Source organism: Cotesia glomerata, linkage group LG1 (assembly GCF_020080835.1).
Source record: "Cotesia glomerata isolate CgM1 linkage group LG1, MPM_Cglom_v2.3, whole genome shotgun sequence".
In the NCBI taxonomy this organism is placed as follows: Eukaryota; Metazoa; Arthropoda; class Insecta; order Hymenoptera; family Braconidae; genus Cotesia; species Cotesia glomerata.
In genome coordinates, this window is record NC_058158.1 from 22,246,086 (window position 1) to 22,271,594 (window position 25,509).

A 25,509-nucleotide genomic window follows, 5' to 3' on the forward strand; every position below is an offset into this window, starting at 1 on the left:
AAAAACAGTATAAATCAATCAAAATTAGTGTTTATTAACGTGTAAATAATTTCCAGTATATATTTCAAAATGGATGCAGTGAAAAAAAATGACACAATATATAAATTGCGACTGTGGGCATTAAAAACAAATCTCCAATTCAAAATAATTATTTTCTTATTCTATTGTTAGATTTATTATTAGTCTATCAGTCTAATGATGTTATCTATTTTATAATGTACACATAAATGAAACTTTTTTATATCATATCGTTTATTAAACATTATTTTGAATTTATTTGACAATTTTAATAACGCCTAATAACCTCAGAATTCGAAACTGACAGTTTCACTAAAGCCGCCATAATGTTTTGTTAGATCTCTAGTAAAACTGGCCAGTTACTAGACAGAAACTTGATATTACACTGGCCAGTTACTGGTTTAAGTCTAGTAAAACTGGCCAGTTACTGGCTAAAAACTTGATTTCATTTCTACTAGGGTCCTTCGATTAAAGACTAGTTCTTAATGTCAAAAAGATAATATTAAAATTTAATCAATACCCATCGAATGGTTTTCGAGTTATATTAATCACCGAATGGAAAAACACAGTTTTGATAAAAACGCGTTGAAAGTTTTTTAAAAGTAGATCTTGTCTAATTTTGGTGTTAAGCATCTAATTGAATGGAAAAAGTTAAATTTTGCGTAATTTTATCTGTTGAATCTAAATATCACATTTTTTTGCTGATAATTTGAACATTTAATTGTTTATATTTAATTGTTTAAATAATTTCTTTGAAAAATTTTATTTTTTTAAATTAATTTTTTATTTTCGAATATTTTAAGAATTTTAAAGTGCATCTACCCCCTTAACCCTCTGAGCCAAATGGACGTTTTATCTTTTTCGAAACTAATCGTTTGTCGTACATAATCTTCATTAAGTTAATAAATGGCAATTTATTTTTTAACTTCCCGCTACGAAAATTGAAAATTTTCAAAAATCGGGAAGTTATTGTTTTCACCCCGTTTTTCGAAAATCGAGTTTTCATTAGATCTCGACGTTGTAAGGTTACAGGAAGCTTCCCTGACTCTTCTCGCGATGGTGTCCGTGTGGCTGTATGTGTGTGTGTGTGTGTGTGTGTGTGTGTGTGTGTTTTTTGTAGGGGGAATCCTTTTTACGGATTCTAGGCATAGCTGTTTGGCCTGGATATGTGGCGACTCGACGCAGCGTCATACTAACTCGACACTAACGCCCCTACCCACTAAACCCTAAACCCCTTTCTCTTCTATCCTCTGATCCCCCATGGTACCGCCGTAAGGCATTTCTTCGCGAGGGGAGTAATTAGCTGCCGCTCTTCCTTCTGGTGGCTAAGATGTTTTTTATTTCTATCTCCCTTCTAGTTTCTGTTTTCTGCTCTTTTTCTCTCGATGGACCGCAACTCTGTAAGCACTTCAGTGGCAAAGGTGCTCGTGGCGTTCCAGACAGCTTCTGATGACAGCATTTCTTCTACTATTGTCTCCGGTTGAATTCTCTTTTTGAGAATCTTCTCTAATTCATCGCGCTGTTGGTTAAAACGAGGACATGCAAAGATCACGTGCTCCACGTCTTCAGCGACACCTGGGCAGGATGGGCACTCCGGAGAATCGTCGTGCTTAAAGCGGTGAAGATAGGCTCGGAAGCAGCCGTGTCCTGACAACATCTGCGTAAGGTAGTAGTTAACCTCTCCATGACTCCGGTTCAGCCAGTCGTCGATCCTCGGTATAAGACGATACGTCCATCTTCCTTTTTCTGCAGCGTCCCACTGGAGCTGCCATCGGTCAGCTGTTTTGCCGTTCTTCAGTTCTGAGCTCTTCAGCGCTTAGTGTAGTTGACCTTTTACGATGATAAAGGTTCCGTCTTTCCTCAGCGAGGACTCTGAGAGGCAGAGTTCCGGAAATAACGCACACTGCTTCCTCGGATATTGTGCGGAAGGCGCTGGCGACTCTTAAGGCACACCGTCGGTATACTGGTCCAGCCTTCCTCCATGATTCTTGCATCTCGAGAGCGTTGGTCCAAATAGATATACCATATGTAAGCACCGATGTGACTACAGATGATAACAGTACCCTTCTGCTCTGCTTTGGCCCTCCGATGTTCGGCATCAGTCGTGCTAGACTTGTTCCCACTGCTGACGCCTTGGCACTGACGTGTTCTACCTGCTGCTTAAAGTTGAGTCGGGCATCAAGCATCACTCCTAAATATCGAATATAAGGTTGTGATGTGATTTCTTGTTCGGCGACTTTCAGCTTAATTGTCTCTACCACTTTCCTGCTGGTAATAAGCACTGCCTCAGTTTTGTGTTGCGCCAGTTGCAGGTTCACTGCGTCCATCCACCGGTTAACGCGCTCGAAAGTGAGATCGAACACATGGTTTATCTCGTCAAGATGTTTGGCAACGATCACTACGGCTACGTCGTCTGCATATGCTACGAGTTTGACGTTTCTTGGCAGAGTTAGTCTTAATAGGCCGTCATACATAATATTCCACAGGAGCGGGCCTAGAACTGAACCTTGTGGTACACCTCCAGAAATAGCATACTCCCTTGGACCGTTCTTCGTGTCATACTTCAGGACCCTGTTTTCAAAGTAGCTTGCTACGATCTTAAGAAAGGTATTCTGGTACATTCTTCTCTTGGAGGGCCTGCATGATGCATTCCCAATTGGCGGAGTTGAAGGCATTTCTGATGTCTAGGGTCGCCACCAGGCAATACTTCTTCGTTCCACCCTTCCATCTGGTTCCTGCGATTGCTTCCTTGGCCGTATCAACAACCAGTTTGATTGCGTCCAGGGTTGATCGTCCTTTCCGGAATCCATACTGATTGTCTGCCAGGAGTGGGTCGACTACTGCTTCAATTCTCTGGTGAATTATGCGTTCGAATATCTTACCCGCTGTATCTAGCATGCAAAGTGGGCGGTAAGATGACGGTTCATCCGGTGGCTTTTCCCCTTTAGGAAGCAGCACTAACCGTTGCTGTTTCCACTTTCGAGGAAAAATCCCTTCTTTGAGGCAGGTGTTGTAAACATCCAGGAATAATGCCGGTGCTGCCTTTATAGCTGTTTTTAAGGCAATGTTAGGGATTCCGTCTAATCCCGGTGCTTTATTATTCCCTACGCGGTTGCAAGCCTCCGTCAGTTCTTCTTCCGTGACAGTTGGAATGTCCTCCAGTTCTCCTTGAGCTAGCTGGTAGTGAAGCTCGCGTTGCTGCGGAAACAGCGCGGTAACGATTCTCTGCAGAAGTTGTGGGCATGTGGGTGCCGGCATTTGTTTGACTTTTAGGTGATTCATGACCACCTTGTACGGCCTACCCCACAGGTCTTTGTCCACCTCGTTGATGAGCTCTTTCCAGCATTGCCTCTTACTATCCTTGATGGCTTTGTTCAGTAATCGACGGGCTTTTTTGTACTCTGCGACCAGCTCCGCAGAGTTGGGTCGTCGATAGCCACGCTGGGATATTCTCCTTTTCTTTAGACACTCTTTCCGAAGAACGCTGATGTGGTCGTTCCACCAGTGTACTGCCGGGCGTTGGCTTATGCTGCATTTCCGGACCATACTTGCGTCACAGGCCTGGACAACTCTTTTCATCAGGTCCTTGGTCATTTCTTCTGCGGGTCCAGTAGTAATCGGTTCACTATTCAGGGCTATTATCAATGTGCTTGTGTCAAAAGACTTCACTTTCCATCCAATGGTATTGAGTGACTTGATTGGTCTTCTTGTATTCCGGTCATGTAATATTTCCCAGAGAATTGCCTTGTGGTCGCTGGCTGTGTAGATATCCATCACCTTCCAGTCGTATTTCCCACTGATGAGGCTGCTGCTGACGAAAGTGAGATCTACAATAGAGCTTGCTTCCCCTTTAGTATAGGTTGGCGTATCACCACTGTTGAGCTGGACTACATCTAGTGTAGAGAAAGCTTCGAGGAGTGCTTTTCCTCGCGCATTTGTCTGCTTGCTGCCCCAGTCTACTGCCCAGGAGTTGAAGTCACCGGCAATCGCGACCGGATAATGCTGCTTGGCGTCCTCGGTCAGTTTGTCCAAGAATTCAGTGAATTCAACAATGGATAGGCTAGGTGGTGCATAACAGCTGTAGAAACGGATGCCGTTAACTGTTGCTGCTACAAAGCCGGCATTATCATTGTTAACTACACTCTGGAAGGGATGCTTACCACAAGACCAGATGACAGCCTTGGTGGTGCTGTCAGATTCCCAAGGCTGGGTATTCAGGTATCTATATGGCTCTGCTATCATTACTAAGTCTAACTCTAGTTCTCTTGCTGTTTGCATAAGCAGATCATGTGCAGCTTCGCAATGGTTTAGGTTTAGCTGCAATATCTTCATGTCTGTTTGTTTGTTATCTTCTGGAGTGCCTCTTTAAATACTGGGCACCTGGATGCGCCGGCATGATGAGCCGAGTTCTCCGCACTTTGATCCGCGCATAATACACATTTCGCTGGGTTTTGCATTCAGCAATCTTGTGTCCCTCTTGTCCGCACCTAATACATAGCTTAGACCGATCCACATTGCTCTTGCACTGGGATCCAAGATGTCCAAAGTGCCAGCACTTGAAACATTGGATTGGTCTCCTCGTAGCTCTGATTCGGCAGTTGGTCCAGCCGATCCGGACTTTACCGCTTCCTGCCAATATCTTGCGCGCTGCAGCTGCTGGTAGTGTCACAACAGCTGTCTGAGTACCTCTGTAGGCCTTATGAATCTTAATTGTCCCTAGTGGTATCTCGCAGGTTTCTCCGATTTCCGTTTGCAATGCAGCCTGAATATCCTCCTTGGTTGTGGTACCGTCAAGATCTCGGATTTCGACGTCTTCCTGTGGCCCTTTGCAGATTACCTTCGCGTCTTCTTGGAGGATGTCCGCGATGGTCTTCTGTAAGGCTTGGCCTCGGTCAGCGCTCTTCCTCGAAAGCGTAATCAGCAAGCTCCCGGTCCTAGTTCTTTGGATCTTATCCACTGTAGTACGGACCTGTTCGTCAGGGACGTCCTGCTTTATTCGCTTCAGAATTTCAGCATACTTTGCCGTCTCTGCGGGGCGGATGATCAGTGCGTCCGGCCTAATCCGTTTGCGCGGTTCTTTCCGATTAGGCTCTGGCCTGGACTCTTCCGGCGGTTGCTTCTGGAGCTTTTCTACTGCTTGCTCTCTCTTGGACTTCCTTGACTGGACTTTTTGCCATTCATTCACCTCCTTTTTCCGCCGTTCTGTGTTACCGCGTTTTCGGGGACTTGGTTTAAGGTCCTTCTTCTTCTTAGTACGGCTGGTCATTGAGTCTGGGGAATTTCGTTCTTTCCTTTTCCCAGGCCTGATTTCAGTTCCAGTTTCCTCTCCGTCTCCGACAACTGACTCGACGTCACCCTCGCCACCTGTGTCCATCTCCTCGACAAACGTGTCGGCTTTTGCTGGTGGAACCGCTGTCACACTCGTCTTCATCACGATATTACCGTGTTGTTGTTGGATTTCCTGCCATTCTTGGTCCAGTTTTTTGAACCTTCTCAGGGCACTGCAGATGTTCGTCGACTTCGACTTGATCTCCTTGTGGACATTTTGCTTGGTTTGGAGAAAGTCCTGCAGTCCACAGACTAGCTTCTCCAGATGTGCCAGCGCATCTGTCCTCTTCATCTTTGCACTAAGTAGCAGTGCGTCTTGCTGGGCATGAGGCCCGTTTTCACTCTTGTTTGTTTCCTGTGCATTACTCATACTTTTTAATTTACCAGCGCATCGTACGGAGTGGAGCGGGTTGCCATAACTAGGAACGGGTGTACCCTCGGAGATAGTACTCCTACCCCAGTTCCCTGAGGCCTAGCCGACACTTAGCCAGTCCCGGAATACACGGACGGACTAGACTCGCTCGGAGCGGTGAAGATTCCGATCTCTAACACTCACTGCGTACTTCCTGATCAAGGCCCGAAGTGGCTGGCTCCTGATCCACTGCTGCAACTTACACCTCGGTAGAGCAAGCTCACATCAGCCGTGGCCTGCATCGTCGGAAACTACGATACAGGTTCCGGTCACTCCCAGTGGGTCACAGCAGAGAACGATCGTCTTGTTAGGTCAGTTAGTGCGACCAACCCATTAAAGGGGAGTTTTGTCCACGGGAGCGTATTTTGTTTGGTTATTTTGCTTGGCTCCTACCCGCTGTACCTCATCAACTAAGAGATTAAGTGTCATCCAAGGACAGCGAGCGTTCTCCCATCCGCTCGGGGAGACGCGCCCGGTAGCAGTATCTCTTCTGCCCCGAGTGTGTGTGTGTGTGTGTGTGTGTATATATGTGTGTGTATGTATGTAAACTTCTTATAACGTTTGAACGGCTCGACCGATCGGTTCGAAATAGGTGGCGATCTGAAGAGTATCATTGCCATTAAATTTCGTAAAAATTTGAATTGATTCGGTTTGCTAGATTTTGAGAAATCTCAAAAATAAAATTTAAAAAAAATCGTTTTTTTGGAATAACTTTTAAACGGCTTTATCGATCAACTGCAAAAACTAATCCGCTCTTGAGTTTGAAAAACCACGTCGATTGCCACCAGTCCCGTCAAAATCGGTTGATTCGTTCAAGAGTTATCGAAAACGATAAATTTTGAAAAGAATGTTTTTTTCACATAACTTCGACATTTCTTTTTGGATCGTTTTTGATGAAATGGAATTATTATTAAAACTCAAAAAACCACATCGATCGCCACCAAAAACATGAAAATCAGTAAATTAGTTCGTGAGTTATCGTTGTCAAAAAAATTCGGAAAAAGTGAATTTTTCAAATTTTTCTAGGATTTTCGGTTCGATCAGTTTGTGTTCAAAGGTATATTATAGAGTTGGAAAAACTGCGTGGAATACTGCCTACCGCGTGAAAATCAGTTCATTCGTTCAGAAATTATTGCAGTTTGAAAATTCAAAAAATACTGTTTTATTAAATTTCTATCAGACTTTTTCTTAGAACAGCTATGAGCTCAGAGAGCTCGAAATAACATACAAATTATATTTTGGAGCTCGAAGAGCTCAAAAACGTCATAAGTGCAATTTTAAGCGCTTAGATATGGAATTAGCGGGAAGTTGCAGGGATGGCCTTTAGGGTCAACTGTTTTTCAGATTTTTTTTTTTTTATTTTGGGTAATTTAATTCATGAAAATTTTAAATTATTTTCGAAGTTAAATATTAAATTATTCAGTCAATACTTTAGCTTGGAATACCGTGTGAAGGAGTGAATTTATCGAAAAATGCAACGAGATCTTTTTACAGGGCGTTAAATTCGCTTTAAAAATAATATGAACTGTTTATTTCTACGTATTCATTCACTACTCACAAAATCCAGAAATTAAAAATGCAAATTAACAAAAAAAATGAATGTTCAAGTCATTATATCACGGTGACAACTTAAAAGACGTATACACAAAGAAATGATTCAATGGAATTTCTTTTTTTCATTAATTAATTACAAGTTTTTTAGTAAATTTCATAAAAATCTAACTATTGTATTTGTCCTCATGATGGAACTTTTGAAAAATTTTGCTATTTCCTGAATAAGCTCATCGAGTTGGTTCAGATAATACATATGGTTCAAAATTTTATATATGTATGTGTCAACTTCAAACATGAACAAGATCGATCAGTTAGTTTATGAATGGCAGCAATTTAAAATTTTTGTCAATTTGAAATTTTACACTTTCACTTCTTTTCTTCTAAATAACTTTCGAATGCTGTCACTTATTCAATTTTTATAAAAAGCATGTGAGTGCTAATGAAAGAAGCTTTAATTTTCATTCATGCATAACATATATAAGATTCTGAGATAAAAATTTTTTATAGTTCTAAAGAAATTTTACTATTGCATTCGTTTTGACAAATACATTAGTATCTTATTAAATGATAGTTCACAAAAATTCAATACAATATCCTAAATTATATAGTTAAATCGGAAAAAAGCTTAGAAAATATTGTAAGTAAATGATTTATAGAAAATCAAAATTTATAAAAAATGGATGTATTGATGTTAAAAAGAAATTCTTATAAGCATATTTTATTTTGTAACTTTTTCACGGAAAAAAGAAAACTCGAAAAATTACAGTATATAATGCAACGTAGCGCTTCGTGATGAAAACTGGAAAAATTACAGTTTCATATTGTAATTATTACAGATTTTGTAAGAATTACATTGTAGAATGTAATATTTACATTGCAAGCTCTGAATATTAAATTAAAAAATTGAATTTAGAAAAATGTTATTTCAAACTAATTTTTCTAGTTTTGATTACGACGGGACCGATTTTACATTTTATACTTTAATATTTCGAGTTTTCTTTTTTCCGTGTTGTATCTATTCATGAAATCTTATTCTATTTCGGCAGCCGAATGGCCTTTTTTCACTATTTATTATGTAAATGATTGTCTGAAATTAATTATTATTTCCAGGCATCACATTTAAAGCACATAGATTAATTTTAGCAGCATGTAGCAAACATTTTCAAGAGCTTTTTGAAGGTATGCCACATTCTTTGGCCGGATTAATTGTCATTTTGGATGGAACAAGTGCTCACAATATGGCATCATTGCTCGAGTTTATGTATCGTGGGGAAGTCCATGTATCACAGGAGTCATTGAGTTCCTTTTTAAAAGCTGCTGAATACCTCCAAGTATGTATGTTTTGTCATAGTTGAATTATATAAATAACCAAAACGTCTTTGATCACTATTTATTTTTCTGTATTTTTACAGTTTGGTTGTATTTACATATAATAATTTGAGTAGTTCAAGTCTTAAATTAATTTAATTGAACATAATTCTAATATCTGAATGTTTTGCTAGAATTATTCTGCACGGAAAAAAGTAAACTGTAATAAATAATAGTCCATTTATAATAAATAATGATCAACTGAAAAAAATTACCATTTCAAACAGTAAAATCGTAATTTTAATGATCACTTAATGATATTTATCATTTAAATGCTACAATTTATTCTTTACATGGAAGAAAATACTATTTCAAAAAGTAACATTCGCTATGTGTATGTCGAAAATGTTAAAGTATAATAATTAAGAATTTTGACTTTGATATTTATCATTTCGTACCTAAAAAATGATCATATGATATGTAAAAGATATAAAATACAGTTACTAAATTTCTATACAAGCAACGTCAATATTTACACAGTAAAATGGTAAATTTTAAACTCAACGCTAAAAATGAAAATATAATTATTGATTTACTTGGACTGGTAAAATATATATTTTAAAAGTAGAATTTTTACTGTTTCACTGTTAAATTCTCCGCGTGTGGGACCTTCCCCTCCTCCTCATTTGTAAAGTTAATGCTCTAGCAAAGCATTAGTACTACAGTCAACGCTCTCTGTATTGGACCTCTCTGTATTTGACCGCTCTCGGTATTTGACCGCTCTCTGTATTTGACCACATTCTTCCTCTGTATTTGACGATTTTACACAGTTCTTATGGACAAGGACGAGTCAAATACAGAGAATGGTCCTGTACGGGCGAGTCATATACAGAGAGCGTTGACTGTATCTTTTTTGTCAATGCGCATGACTTTTCAACACGGGATGAGCAGCGCCGAAAACCGGAAAATAAAGTTGGGTTACTTTGTTGTTATATTTTATATCAGTAATTATACACTACTGGTAATTTAACTAATTTATGTTTATTTTAAATATGTATTGTTTGTTTTTATGATTGAACAATAAAATATTAATGGTAATCAAACTATTCGCCTTTAAATTAAATAACATTTCCATTTAAAATCTATTTTTTAAGATGATAATAATAACACCGGCACACAAAAAAAAAAAAAAAAAGTGGAATGTACTTTGGACCGGACCTACCTACCAACATGTATTTCGATCCGCTGAATCCGAATTTCAAGTCCGTTTGGCCCGGTCACCCTCCAGTTTTGAGTAAAATTCAAAAAATCTCAAAAAAAGGCAAAAAACCGCAGTCACAGCAATGAAACTTTTCTTTTATTTTTTCACACATAAAATGCAAGTTAAGAATCTGAAAATATGAAAAATTGTAATATCTATAAAAAATGACGTATAACTAGAATAATGAGAACGCTTTTCTCGTATTTCAAACTGTTCTTCGTTGGTATTGAACTCTTTTGTTCTCAAACGATCTACGCAGTGGATTTTTCTTCCGTTTGTTATTATCTCATGGTTTATCCCTTTTAAGTGTCAAGCAAAAATCGGCCATCGTATTAATATTCCAATTTCCTTGATACCTAGTCTCCATTTCACTTATGTCTTGATGGAATCGTTCTTCCTGTTCTTCACTGTAGTTTCCAAGATTTTCAGGAAAGTGGTCAATGTGAGAATCTATGAAGTGTAGTTTGAGGTTCATTAAGCAACCTAAATTTTTGTAATTTTTTATTTCCTAAAAAGTTTTGAGACACATTTTTGAAACTTACCCAAGCTGCTCTCTCTGTCTTGTTCATTTTCCCTATAAAATTTGCATCCTGAAATAGAGTTCGAATTTGGGGTCCATAAAAAATTCCTTCTTTTAATTTTGCACCACTTATCGCAGAAAATTTTTCTTTCAAGTACTAGAAACAATAGGAGTACACATAGTATTGAATAAAATAAAGTATTCCGAACATCAAGGAAGAATTTGCGGAGACCTGAAAATTGCAACGTTTCTTTCAGGTCAATAATCGGGATTCAAAAAATATCCCTGCTATCTATGTTTGTGGGAAGAAGAATTGGTGACAAATTACAAAAATTTAGGTTGCTTAATGAACCTCGAACTACACTTCATGGATTCTCACATTGACCACTTTCTTGAAAATCTTGGAAACTACAGTGAAGAACAGGGAGAAGGGAGATCGATTCCATCAAGACATAAGTGAAATGGAGACTAGGTATCAAGGAAATTGGAATATTAATACGATGGCCGATTTTTGCTGGTCACTTAAAAGGGATACACCAAGAGATAATAACAAACGGAAGAAAAATCCACTGTGTGGATCATTTGAGAACAAAAGAGTTCGATACCAACGACGAACAGTTTGAAATACGAGAAAATCGTTCTCTTTATTCTAGTTATACGTCATTGTTTATAGATATTACAATTTTTTATATTTTCAGATTCTTAACTTGTATTTTATGCGTGAAAAAATACAAGAAAAGTATTTAATCATGTTTTATACATTTTTTTTTTTCATATTTGTAACTGCAATTTTCCCGATTTTTTTGGTTTTTTGAGATTTTTAAAAATTTTAAACCGTTAACGGGGCAAGAAAACTTCAGATTCAAATTCAGCGGAACAAAATACATTAAAATCATACTCAATCTGAGTCCAAAAAAATTTTTATTTCGAAAACTTCAATTTTTCATGATTTATTGCAATTTTTTTGGGTTTTTCATTTTTTTTTTTTCAAATTTGGATGGCTCACCGGACTAATTAACTTTTAGATTTAGATTCAGTAATTTGAAATACATAAAAATCATACGTAATCCGGGTTCACAAAAATTTTTTCATTGCTGTGACTGCGGTTTTTTGCAATTTTTTGCCTTTTTTTAAGATTTTTTGATTTGACTCAAAACTGGAGAGTGAGCGGGCCAAACAGACTTTAAATTCGGATTCAGCGGGTCGAAATATATTTCGGTACGTAGGTCCGGTCCAAAGTACATTCCACTTTTTTTTTTTGTGTGCCGGTGTTATTATTATCATCTTAAAAAATAGATTTTATTATCATCTTAAAAAATAGATTATAATCAAATAAAATTATAAACAGTTCAATACAAATATCTGAAATTAATGTTAAATTAATACTTGAGAACTAATAACTAGGGCTGTACAATTTAGCCGGTTAAGCGGGTTAGAAAAGTTAGCTAAGTTAATTAGTTAACTAACTGATTAGCTTAGCTAATTTAATAGGTTAACTAAATTAGCTAACAGCTAATTTATTTTTTTAGCTATTTTGTGGGTTCTTGTCCACGGGCAAGTTCAAAAAATGATATTAATGTTTTACTATTGTAAAAAAAAACCACGATAGTAATGTCAGTTAAATAATATCTAGTATGTGCGTTGTTCGATCCCCAATAACCGGGTTTTAAATCATATTTTTTTATTTAACTGAATTTTTGACATTATTTAAAGGTATCAGAAGACGCTTACCTGTGAATTGTTGGCCCTTAATCTCCATAAGTTTTAAAGATATAAATTTTTAAAAATAGTAGTATGTCAAGTTCGAAAATTCATAACTCGTAATCAATCTATCATAATCTTAAATTTATGGAGTCATTTTTTTAATTTCCCACTAAGAAAATTAAAAATTTTCAACAATCGGGAAGTTATTGATTTTACCCCGTTTTTAGAAAATCAAGTATTCATTACATCTCGACGTTTTGAGGTCCTAAGAAGCTTCAGACTACCCCCGCGATGATGTCACTGTGTGTGTGTGTGTGTGTGTGTGTGTGTGTGTGTGTGTGTGTGTGTGTGTGTGTGTGTAACTTTTGAACGACTTGACCGATTCGATCGCGGTTGGTACCGTTCAAAAGGGCTTGACCAAAATTAAATTTAAAATACAATTTGTGAACCGCTTATAACTTTTGAACGACGAAACCGATCGGAACCTACCAAACGGCGTTTCAAAGAGTTTCCTCAAACTTGGATTTCCTGTCAATTTGAACCGATTCGAATTAGTAGATTTCAAGAAATCGCAAAAATAAAATTTTCAAAAAAAATTTTTTTTTAAATAACTTTCAATTGACTGTACCCATCAATTCCAAAAACTAATCAGCTCTTAAGGTAGTATTACCGTTACCACAGGTGTCAAATTAGTGCTTTGTGTAATTTGGCTTTAGTAGTATCTTAATTTGGCAACGCCGCGTAAAAGCTAAAGAGACAGAAATATATTCTGTTTCACTCAACATATAAGTTCATGTGCATTGGTGTATAGTTGAATTTTGTGTGCGTCCTAACTTTTTCTGCGGTGTTGCCACATTTAAGTTGACTAGTACTTTTTTCTCAATTATTTATTAATTATTCTTATCACAAGCTCTGGGTTTATGGTTTTATTTGCAACCAATATTTAATAAATTTTTCTCTTTCTATTAATACCAATATTATAGAAACCTGAACGTCAAGTTTTGTGAAATAAAATAAAGTCTGTGATTTCTCATAAAAATCAATAGTAAAAGCAAAAATTTATAAATATTAATATCTTTTTTTCAGTTCTCTGTAGGCCTCCAAAAATTTTACTGCTTAATTTTGATGTTATAAAGTGCCAATATGCCAAGTTTCATTAAATTCTGAACGTCAATTCTAAAACCGGTATTACTACCTTAACCGTGAAAAACCACGTCGATCGGCTGCAAGAACGTCAAAATCGGTGCATTGGTTCGAGAGAAACCAGCGACGAAAAATTTGGAAAAAATTGTTTTTTTTACATAACTCCATTTTCTTTTCGGATCGTTTTTGATGAAATAAAATAATTATTAGAGCTCAAAAAACAACGTTGATCGCCACAAAAAACGTGAAAATCAGTTGATTGGTTCGAAAGATACCGTTTACGAAAAATTTGGGAACAAGTGTTTTTTCCTCATAACTCCAACATTTCTTTTTGGATCGCTTTTGATTTAATAAAATAATTATTAGAGCTTAAAAAACCACGTCGGTCGCCATCAAGAAAGTCAAAATCGATTAATCGGTTCGAGAGATATCGTTGATGAAAAATTTGGAAACAAGTGTTTCTTAACTTCCCGATAAGAAAATTGAAAATTTTCAAAAGTTGCAAAAATCGAGTTTTCATCTGATCTCGACGTTTTAAGGTCACGGAAAGCTTCTCTGACTACTCCCGCGATATTGTCACTATGTCTGTATGTATGTATGTATGTGTGTGTGTGTGTTTTTTTTTTTTTTTTTTTTTAGAGGTTAAAAAAAATACATTTACGTATGTCAGGACCAGATGTTCGGCGTGGGTATGTGGGGCTCAGATGTCAATACCGACTAAAAAAACCTCCTCTCTCCTTTTTCCATAGGTGTTATAAAGAAGACTGGATCGGAATCGCGTTAGCATTACTTCAATCCAGTCCGTGTTGCGTCTCACGACGCCTACTCCTGGTTACTGGTTCCTATCTGCGGTCCTTTCTTTCAAAAGGTGCTGCGCGTAGGCTGCAACAGCTGACCAGTTATCTTTTTTTTTGAGCATGCAGGTTATCAAGTTTTCGGGGGAGAGCGTGGTGCCTATAATTTCTTCGGTGCTGCTTCTGTAATCCTTACACCGCACCCACTCGAAGAACGTGTGTTCGGCGTCGTCTATTTGATCCGGGCAGTATTTGCACGTTGTCGTGGAGTACAGTTCCATCTTAAAAAGATAGGCGTTGAACTGTCTGTGGCCTGTCAATAGCTGGGTGAGGAAGAAGTTCGTGTCCCCGTGCTTCCGAGAGAGTCAGACGTTAATGTTTGGGATCGGGCGCGCTGTCTATCTGCCCGTCTCCTCTGATGTCTATCGGTCCTGCCACTCTTGCTGCGTTTTCGCCTTTATCCTCGCTCTTGCCTCCTTCATGTTTTCGCCACTGGTTTTAGCGTCATAGAGTTTTGCTCTCTCGAACGCTAGTAAGTCGATGGGCGTGGCTCCCGCAATGACCAATACAGCCGCTTCGGAAACCGTGCGGTAGGCACAGGCAACTCTGAGAGTGCCCCGCCGCTGCACTGCTGCAATCTTTTGCCAGTAGGTCTTATGCTTTAAGATGTCTGCCCATATCTCCGCTCCATAAAACACTAACGAATGAACTACTTCCAGAAGAACTCATCTCTTTTTTTTTCTTGGTCCCATAGTGTTGGTCATGATTCTTGCTAAGCTAGACACTGTCTTGCTGGCTTTCCTGCATGCACTGTCAAGTCATTCGCGGAAAGATAGTTTCTCGTCTATCATTACCCCTAGATAGCGCAGGGCCCTTGTTGACGTCAGTGTTGTTCCTCTTATGTCCACAGCGAATGGTTTTGGGAACTATTTTTGACTAATTTTTGTCTAATTTTATTTTTGACTAATTTTTGATTAATTCATCGCTTATATGATCAGCAAAAATAAAATGTATGTAAAATTCTTAGTCCGTTGATTGAATAGCTACATGTAAAGTTAAATTTTGGAAACCTGACAATGATTTTTTCGCCGCTGCTATAGAGACGATTGTTGTAAGAAAATATAATTATTAAGAAAGAAAAATATTTAAATCCGTTGACCTTGGAGGCCATCCCTGTAATGTCCTGTTTCTCTTGAGATTCTATCAAATTTTATATCTGTAAGAACTATATTTAAAGAATATGAATCTTTTGACAATTATTACTCCCGCACTCCTATGTGGGGGACGAATTTCGTAAGATCCTATTCGAGATAATTTTTACATTATAGATGAAAGGTTCCAATAAAACTTCGAGTCCATAGAAACTATTGTTAGGAATGAGAGATTTTCATTGTTAACGCCCTCGCAATCCCTTTTGGGGTAAGAATCCGAGAAAAACCATCCTTAGCTGAACTTGACATCATACACGAAATTTGGAGTCTGCAGAAGTGAAAGTTTGGAAATTGAAATTTTCGATTTTAACACCTACCTCCGGAATCCCTATCGAAAGTAGAATTTTTAGAAATCCGTTATAAGATGATCTCTTCTCGTCGGAGCTATAGTTTAAAAACGGGAATTTTTTATTGTTAACGCCCCCGCGAACCCCTTTGGCGATGAATTTCTTGAAATCCATTCTTAGCTGACCTCTGCATGGCAAAAGTAACATTCCTACCAAATTTCAAGTCTCTACGCCTTATAGTTCCAGAGATATCGTGATGAGTGAGTATATACGTGGAAATCTCTTATATATATATATATATAGATTACTAAAGCCTCCATTAATTACTCTTTACAAGAGTTTTTTTATCATTATCGGCTCCGTAATATTTTCCGTGAGTAAAATTTCGGAAAATCAGTTCTTAGCTGACCTGTAGTTGAGAAAACTTGGCTTTTGTCTCTAAATTTTATAGCTTCAGAAATATCATAAATAAATGTATAATAGATAAATTAATAAGCGTTAAAATTAAGAATCTGCTACTTTTATAAACCGCTGAGTTTACAAACGGCTATTTTAATTGTTAACAAAATTTAGCATTCACTTATTTCATGAATCGCAAAGTTTACTATTGGCTGAATTCGCGTGGCTAAGTTTTGAATTGGCATAATTCACGATGCACCAATTTTAACAAATGTCAACATTACGTAAATACTTTATTTTTAAATTATTTTTATTCTAATGTCAAGATATGCATTTGTTTATTTTTTGTTATTTCAGTTTTTTTTTAATACTTTTTTTTATTTAGCCGTATTTAAAAATATATCATTCATTAATGACAATTTTTTAAATTCGCTCGATTTATTATTAAGTTTTTTAATGTTTATCTTTTTTTTTGGTTGGTTGAATTTTATTTTATAACATTTTTAGGTTGGTACAAGTTTACGTTTTGCATCATTTTTGCTAATCATTATTAAATATTGTCTTTTTTAATAAGCGCCTCATTTTATAAACGGCATCATTTTCAGTTTTAAAAATTTTTAGATTACAAACGTTCCAGTTTACAAACGGCTTTTAGATTACAAACGGTTCATTCATTCAAAAGTTATTGCGGGTTGAAAATAAAAAAAATTAGGAAAACAGTTGACCCTGAAGGCCATCCCTGCAACTTCACGCTACTTTCGTAATTAAGCGCTCAACATTGCACCTATTAAATTTTTGAGCTCGAAAATATAATTTTCGTGTAGTTTTGAGCTCTCCGAGCTCAAAAGTCTGATAGTAGTTTAATAAAACACTAGTTTTTGAATTTTCACGAAGTTGGCGGCATCCGACAGTTTTTTAAATTCTATGATATATTTTTAAACACAAATTGATCCGACCGGAAATTTCGGTGTAATTCGAAAAAAACACTTTTTTTCGATTTCTTTCGTCAACAATAACTCACGAACGAATCAACCGATTTCGACCGGCTTGGTAGTGATCGACGTGGTTTTTCGATGTTAAGAGCTGATTAGTTTTTGGAATTAATCGGTCAACCCGTTTGAAAGTTATTAAAAAAAAAACGACATTTGAAAAAAAATTTTTTCGCAGTTTTTTTAAGATTTCTCAAAATCTATCGGTCCGAATCGGTCCACATTGTATTCAAAATCTAAGTTCAGTCGAACCCTTTCGAATGGCACCAACTGCGATCAAATCGGTCGAGCCATTCAAAAGTTATGAGAGTTTTACATACATACATACACACATACAAACACACACACACACACACACACACACACACACACACACACACACACACACACACACACCATCGCGGGAATAGTCAGGGAAGCTTTCTAGGACCTCAAAACGTCGAGATCTGATGAAAACTCGATTTTCGAAAGACGGGGTAAGAACAATAACTTCCCGATTTTTTTAAATTTTCAATTTTCTTAGCGGGAAGTTAAAAATATTGTAAAAAACGTCATAAATGCAATTTTAAGCGCCTAGGTATGGAATTAGCGGGAAGTTGCAGGAATGGCCTTCAGGGTCAACCGTTTTCCTAATTTTTTCATTTGCTACTAATATATTTATTATTTGGTTCAACAGGTAAAGGGGCTGTCTATTGAACATGAAAAATTGGCTGTAGCTCATTCTCATGCCTCAGAAAATAATACTGCTATGAACGAATCTGGAGGTAGTAATGCTGAAATTTTAGAATCCGATGCCATCAGTAGAGTCATGAAAACAGAGGCCACTTCAGTTTCATCTCCATCACCAAATTATAGTGTGCCGAACATTTACAGTTCTCCAAACTACTATGAAAGTCCACAAAAAAGAACAAGGTTACTTAGGTGATTTATTTATATTTTTTCACTATGATATCGATGAAAATTATTTTTTTTTTTTTTTCCTACACATTCTTATACTTAATGTCATTCAAAAAATTGAAAAAACAATCAACATTCCTTTTGAAACATATACAACACGGTGATTCTTTCATGACTCAACACTCTAATAGCAATTTTACCAATTGTCAGGAACAGAAAATTTATGTAGTTATAGTAGATATAGTATTTTGTTTACTCTCCAAAAATCTACCCAATATTTTAACACTGTTGCGACTTAAAAATTAAAATTTTGTTATGTAGAGATATAAAGTTCCATACATCAAGTTAAATATTAATGAAAATAAAATTTTTTGGGGAGAAGTTATCTTTATCCGTACTAAAATAATCATCCGTTTATGAAATGGAACTTTAGATTTTCTGAAATGAGATAAAATATCATTTTTTACTGAGAACGATGATTTATATTCAAGTGTAATGGGTAAGAATCAATTTACAAACACGTAAATCCACACATGTTTTAATTAATGAAATATCAGAGTGTAGATATATATCCGAATATATATCTTGATTAAGAAACAAATTGGTACTGTTGTACTTGTCGTCAATAATACGCTGATGACCGACCAATAGGAAAGCTGCTATCATTTTCTATCTCTTATATTAAAGCTGAGTCATGCCAGTCACTACTTGAACTAATTTATTAATTATCTTAGTTTCATGGAAAAGTAATCATTTTATCATTTTTTACTATTATCTCTCATAAATCTCAATAACGATTTTATCTTCGCATAAACGTCAACTATTCATGTACTAGGTATAAAGTAGACTATTCAAACTGATTTTTAATGCTTTGTTGTAACTTTCGTTTAGTCAACTTATCTCTGATGTCTTAGAGCCACGACTATATATTAAGTTGCTCTAATGTTCACACGAAGAGAAAAATATCGTCAGAATGACCATCCATAGAGTTATTTTAACCGTACACCGTATAGTCAATTTAGCTATACGGAGTATCCTCATTTCAGGCGTCCAGAGAACTCGCGTTATGACTATTTAATATTTAAGATTGCGTTTTTGTATGCTCTGAAGATTCGGTTGTCATCAGCGATCTCTTGTATAGCTAATTTGACTTTACAGATCTTTACGATGACCATATTCAGGTCAGGTTTCAATCTATCACGAAGTGCTACCTATCTTCGTCTTTTACCTAGATGGTCTATACAACTGAAAGAAAAAAACACGTAGTAAAAGTTCCGGTGAAATTAGCTAGAGCAACAAATGATGAACACAAAAGCCATCCAGATGGTAAATTTTGTACTGCATCTATTCGGGCTATCGAGTCTCTCGCCTTAATGCTTGGACCTGCTCAGGTTTTCTTCATATCACAGGATGACAAAGCACGCATTCCGATTGATAAAACTACTGTAGAAAAACAAGCACCTTTTCTGATGCATATGAAATATCGAGTGCGACTACTAGATCACGACTGGGTTGTAGCAGAAAAACATAAATTAATAACTTCAGTATATGCTGGTATTGAAATAACTGCTGATGGAATGGGTAAACCTGAAGCAGTGACATACAGTGGGCCTACGTACATTGCAATCAGATCAGGAAAACATTCATCATCATCTACGCACACTTATAGCATAGATTTAAAGCATCTTATAGAGCTAACAGAATTCCAATCCCTGGCCAAAACGGACTATAATGGTGTAAAACCAGTTGTAATCATGACTGTTGACGGAGGACCCGATGAAAATCCACGTTTTCCTCAAGTTATCTCTCATGCCGTTTCTCATTTTCGTAAATTTGATCTTGATGCTATATTTATCATCACGAATGCTCCAGGACGAAGTTGTTTTAATCGAGTAGAGCGTAAAATGACCCCATTGAGTCATCAATTATCTGGACTTGTCTTACCTTATGATTCTTTTGGCAATCATCTTGATGATCGGCGACGTATAGTTGATGATGAACTTGAACTCAAAAACTTCAAAATGGCCGGTGATATTTTCGCGCAAATATGGAGTAAATTAATTATTGATGATAAACCAGTTGTTGCTGAATACATAGATCCTGGTCGTGATAATGGTGATGTAAGCCTGGCAGAATGGACTCCCGATTGGTACTATAGACATGTAAGAGAATCTCAGTATTTATTGCAAATTAACAATTGCACAGAATTGAGATGCTGTGGGAAATTAAGGAGTAATTTTCGAATGATTTAACAGATGGAATTATTCCACCACCTTATCCTCTTCAACAAGCGTAAACTTTAGATATCCCACTTCCTAAAAACTAAGCAAATGCTAATTTTTGTTCTTTATTTGTGCAATTATCTCTAAACATTGAGATTCCTAGCCGTCCAGATTTTATTTTAACACCGTATGACTTTTATTGTCCTACGGTTCAAACACAATTAATTGATTAATGAAGGTAACAAAAAAGTCCTGAAGCATATTTGTTATAACATTATTAGTTTATGAGATATAAGTATTGTTAGAAATAAAAAATGCAAATTTTTATAAATAAATGCGTGTAGTTAGAGAACTAAAAGAGATAAACGTCAGGTTTAACATTTATAAGAAAGGTTAACTCATACTCTACAAAAACGACTTGAAGGTCGAAAGCTGTATCTGCAATAGTTGCAAAGTTACAGCAATTTGTTTGTTGACAAATCGAGTCAGTGCTTGGACTTTGTCGTGCTTCAAAATCCAAATGTTTTTTAAAAAATCGGAAAAAATTTTTTTTGCCATACTGTTGTAGGTTTCTGTTTTTGTAATTTTTTTTATCTTCTAGAAAAAAATTAAAATAAAAAAAAAATTGTTTATAACAAATTGTTAAATAAATAAATTAATAAATTGTTGACAGAAAAAAATTTTTTTTTTGCCATTATTTTTAGAAATGAAAATTATAATTTAAAAAAAAAAATGATTCCTTAATCATTTATTTAAACAATCAAAATATGAAGAAAACGATCATAAACAATAAGATATTGTTTTTAAGAAAAATTTTTTATTTTAAAAATCATAATTTTCTTACGCTAATAATGTGGTGAAAAAGAATTTGTTAAAAATATTTAATTAATTAATTTGTTTATAAAAAATTTATAAACAAATGGTATAAAAAAATTTTTAAAATAATCGTTTGATGCTTAACAAAAATATAAAATCAGTTATAACTTGAAATTTAAAAAAAAAAATTATTTAACATACATTATTTAAATTTTTAATTTTTGTGTTTCTTCAAAAATTAATAATTAATGAAATAATCATATTTTATAAACTTATATAACGCCATCTTGTTGAGTAAGTTCATAAAAAGGGCTCCAAGAAACTAAAAATTTATAGATTAATTATTTAAACTTTTATACCGCCTTTTATAATAACACAAACCCGTAAAAAAAATGTTAATTAACAATTGAATAACTTTTTGAAAAATGGTGATACAACTTTTACTACTGCGGAATCATATTTTTTGAAGTGTCTAGATGACACCAGAACTTTTTTTAATTTTTTAATTAATCTTTAATTGCATAAAAAAATTATTAAAAAACTACGCTCACTAGAGTGGCGGCGTGCGCATGCCAAAACTGCCGCGCAAGAGCCGATTTTCAACGCTTAATTAAAATTATAAACATTGAAGCTACAACTTCGGGAGTCGAGAACTTTTTTACTAAAATTTTCTGCTCTTTCAGAATCTTTTTTAATATTTGAGCTATCACTTACACTTTTTGAGATTTTGCCAAAAAAGCTGGACGGCTAATTTTTTTAACGGTTTTTTGTTAATAACAATTGTAATTTTCTTTTTCTCAAAAAATCCAAAAAACTCTTTTTTCTAGACGCCATTCCAGACCGTTTAAGCCATCAACCATATTTTTAGGAGACTTGGAAATATTTTTCGCAAGAAATCAACTTCTCGACTAGACTAAGTCACATTTCTCGTTATTTGGTAGCTTTTGAGGTGAAAGGTGATTTTTGAAATAGTTTTTTTATAGAACAGTAAACTTCTTGTTATAAAGATTCTCATTTCAAGCTTTAATGGGCAAAGTTTGTATGTAAAATTATATATGGCATCGAAATTCAGTTGAAAATTTTAGTTTTGGTGCTAGAATTAAATTTCATGGTACAAACATCTATAATTTTTATCTCAGCAATCTAGTTTCGACTTTACCGCCCCAGTTTGCACTTACCGACCGAGTTTTGACTTACCAATCCCATTTCAATTTAGCGATCGTTCAAAAGATGGCGTATCTGTTTTCAGCATATTTGTTAATTTTTGACACAACGTCATCTAATCTTAAAAAATTGCTTCATGTTATTATTGATTATTGGATTTATTACACAATTTAAGTTCAAATACAGCGTTAAAAAATAACAACAATTGTGTTCTAATTTCTTTCTTATTATATTGTAAGTATTTTTTACAGCATTCTCAAATTTTTTTATTTATTTCTATATTAATTACGAATTCTTATCATTAACCCCTGGAAATTATTTTAATGGTGAAAAAATTGTTTAGTAACAAAAGCGTTTCGTCATTAATTGGTCAAAAAAAATTGAATGATTTTAAAGTGTTTTCTACGAAACTGTTTGATATAAGTTTCTGCAAATGTACTGACTCAGAAAATTGTAATTGTTCCGAAGATAAAAAAATTCCTATCACTCAGCAAGAATTCTTATTAGACCAAAGGACAACACGATTACAAAGAATTTTCCTACAATCACCACGCACTATTGATGGAGACCTTGAATGCTTAACTTGTAGCATTTCGAATTTGAGTGGAAATACGTTACCACACTGATAGAAGGATTTCTTAATATTTAAGAAGATTTCTTTGTATTTAAGAAATCATTTCTTAAACATCATTTCTTAGTATTTAAAAAATATTTCTTTGTATTTAAGAAATATTTTTTAGTATTTAAAAAATATATATATTTCTTTGTATTTAAGAAATATTTCTTAAATACAAAGAAATATTTTTTAAATACTAAGAAATTATGTTTAAGAAATGATTTCTTAAATACAAAGAAATCTTCTTAAATTTTAAGAAATCCTTTTATCAGTGCATCTTTTACATCGATGAGTGAAAATAACTTTTCACAAAAATCAACTTCTTCAGCTGAAAGCTCTATGTATGAACCGAGTTATAAGCTAAATAAAAATATATATATTAGTAGTAACCATAATGAAAACAGGATTGAACTTAAAGAAATCGCTCTTACTTCTCAAAGATATAACATCAGCAGTCGCGCTACTGCAGCTCTTGTTACGTCAACTTAAATAGATTTTGGATTGATTACTAAAATTGAAACAAAATTAATTACCGATAAAAATAAGATTGTACGAGAGAGAAGAAAAATTCAAACAGTTTTAAAGAAAATTGCAGTAAAAGAAACTGAATTTCAAGGTATTTATTTTAACGGAAGAAAAAATAATACTCTTATTCAAGTAAAGAAAGGTTCCAAATATTTTCGGCAAACGGTGAAAGAAGAACATATATCTCTTATCAGTGAACCAGAATCAAATTATGTTGGACATGTCACTCCGATTTCGGGACAATCTAATGATATTACTGACAAGATTTATGAACTTTTATTAAAACAACATCCAAAATCTATTGGAAATATTAATGTGATTGGCTGTGATGGAACCGCTGTTAATACCGGATGGAAAGGTGGAATAATTCGAGGCCTTGAAGAAAAATTCGATCGTCCTCTTCAGTGGGTAATTTGTTTATTGCATTTAAATGAGTTGCCCTTAAGACATTTGTTTCAATTTTTCGCAAAGCAGCAATTAAATCGGGAAAGTGTTCTGATTATTTGGAGCATTGTAACCCTGATCCGCTATGCCACACTAGATAGTTAACAACTGCCAATAGAGTATTGCGACTCTACATTTCTACTGAAAAACCCAGTACTAAATTGATAAAATTAGTGATGTTCAGATTAAAAGTTTATATTCCGGTGTGGTTTTTAATTAAATCAAGGAACACGATTGGTCTAGGCTGAAAAAATTTCTTTGAAATTCTGAGGAGATCTAGATACGTGCCTGCGAAAGAACAAAAAATTGTTAGTGATTGTCTCAAGCGAAACACTTCTTTTGCACACCCAGAAAATTTACTTCTTTCAATGTTAGTGGATGATAGAAAAGAGGTGCGTAAATTCGCTTTAGAGAAAATTATTGAAGCAAGAGAAATTACATTTACCAAACGAACAGGGAAAGCATGCCATTCGTCATTTTTAATTACCGGACCTCCAGCTTCATGTAGATGATTACACCGAAATAATCGACTGGAATCAATATGAAATAATATCTCCTCCTATTTTGAACAGTTCATGCACGGATGAATTAAGACAAATATTAGCAAGTGATGATGTTGAACCAGAATGTGCGTGGGCGTTTGAAAACTTTCCAAGTCACACCAAAGAAGTAGAACGTATGGTCAAACTTGTAACTGAAGCAGGAAGTACTGTTTGTGGCCACGAATCGAGAGATGGATTCATCCGGTCAACTTTGGAATCTCGTCAAAAAAAATCCCTTTTGATTGTAAAAAGCAATATGATGTTTAGTTTTAATAAATAAATTTTAAAAACTAGAAATGAACATGATTGAATGATTACAAAATTATTTACCAATAAATCTTATTTCTTCAGATATAGCGTACGCTCGTGCTAATTAGCACGTGCTAATATTTTAAACAAATCATTTTAAAACATTGGTCGGCATAACACTCTATCATCGTAAGTATTTTTAACAACATAATAAGATTTTTCTTCCTTGAAAAGTAAAAATACAGTAAGCAATGTCATTTTTTTCCATAAAATCACTATTATCTTTGTAACTATGAACTTTAAATAAATTTTTATCAGGTCTGTTTTGAAGTGGCAGAGATAGCCGGGCGGCACACGTCTGACTTGGGCGATCACTCAGCTAAACAGCATTGAGCGTGGTTAGTCCTTGGATGGGTGACCACTCTAGTCGACGTTGGCTGGCACGAGGGATCTCTGCACACTAGGAGAGGGGCCTAATGCTCCAGTAGTCGATAAAGAAGAGTTTCTTATCGATCACTGTAGACTTAGCCCAGATCCGACTGTACTATCATGGGTTTTCTCTGTGGTTTTTCCATGTTACTGTTCCAACAGTCTAGCAGGTGAGGTTCAGGGCAAATGCGGTACAGAAAGCACAAGTCGGTCCACAGCCGCAAATATAGAGTGGAGGAAAGTGTCGGGTGGGACTTGCTGAGGTCCAATAAGAAGAAGAGCAAGTAAAGCGTAAAAGCTAGGAGAAAAAGGGAGATCAGCCTTATAAAAACCGAGAAGGTGTACAAGTAAAAATCAATAAATAAAAAAAACGTCAGGTCTGTTTTGTAGAAAATTGAATTTCTTATAAAATTTTTATGATAAAATTCATTTTTTACCCTGAAAAAGTAAAATATCTTGAAAAATTTCATTTTTTAGAGCAAAATTTCAATTTTCTCAGTAACTATCAACTCTATATAATTTCATTATAGGACCTTTTTTGTAGAAAATTAAATTTCCGATTGAAATAAGTTGAAAAAAAAAATTTTAAACAACTTCTAACTTTAGCGGGATTTGGCGAGCCTAAGATATGGACCTAAAATTTTTTTTGTTTTCCGAAAAATTTGTTTTTTGTACAA

The 25,509-nt window shown here is 35.2% G+C and overlaps 1 protein-coding gene across 9 annotated transcripts in view; it reads left to right on the forward strand.

Moving 5' to 3' along the window:
- LOC123270530 (zinc finger protein chinmo) overlaps window positions 1-25,509 on the forward strand; it is a 157,778-nt gene that overhangs the window by 52,537 nt on the left and 79,732 nt on the right. For 8 of the 9 annotated variants that reach the window (XM_044736670.1, XM_044736631.1, XM_044736639.1 and 5 more), the window contains exons 3-4: window positions 8,423-8,643; window positions 17,605-17,849. In XM_044736670.1, the coding sequence (XP_044592605.1) occupies window positions 8,423-8,643; window positions 17,605-17,849 (466 nt within the window). The remainder of the gene's footprint in view (window positions 1-8,422; window positions 8,644-17,604; window positions 17,850-25,509) is intronic. The other variant, XM_044736663.1, reaches the window with a different exon arrangement.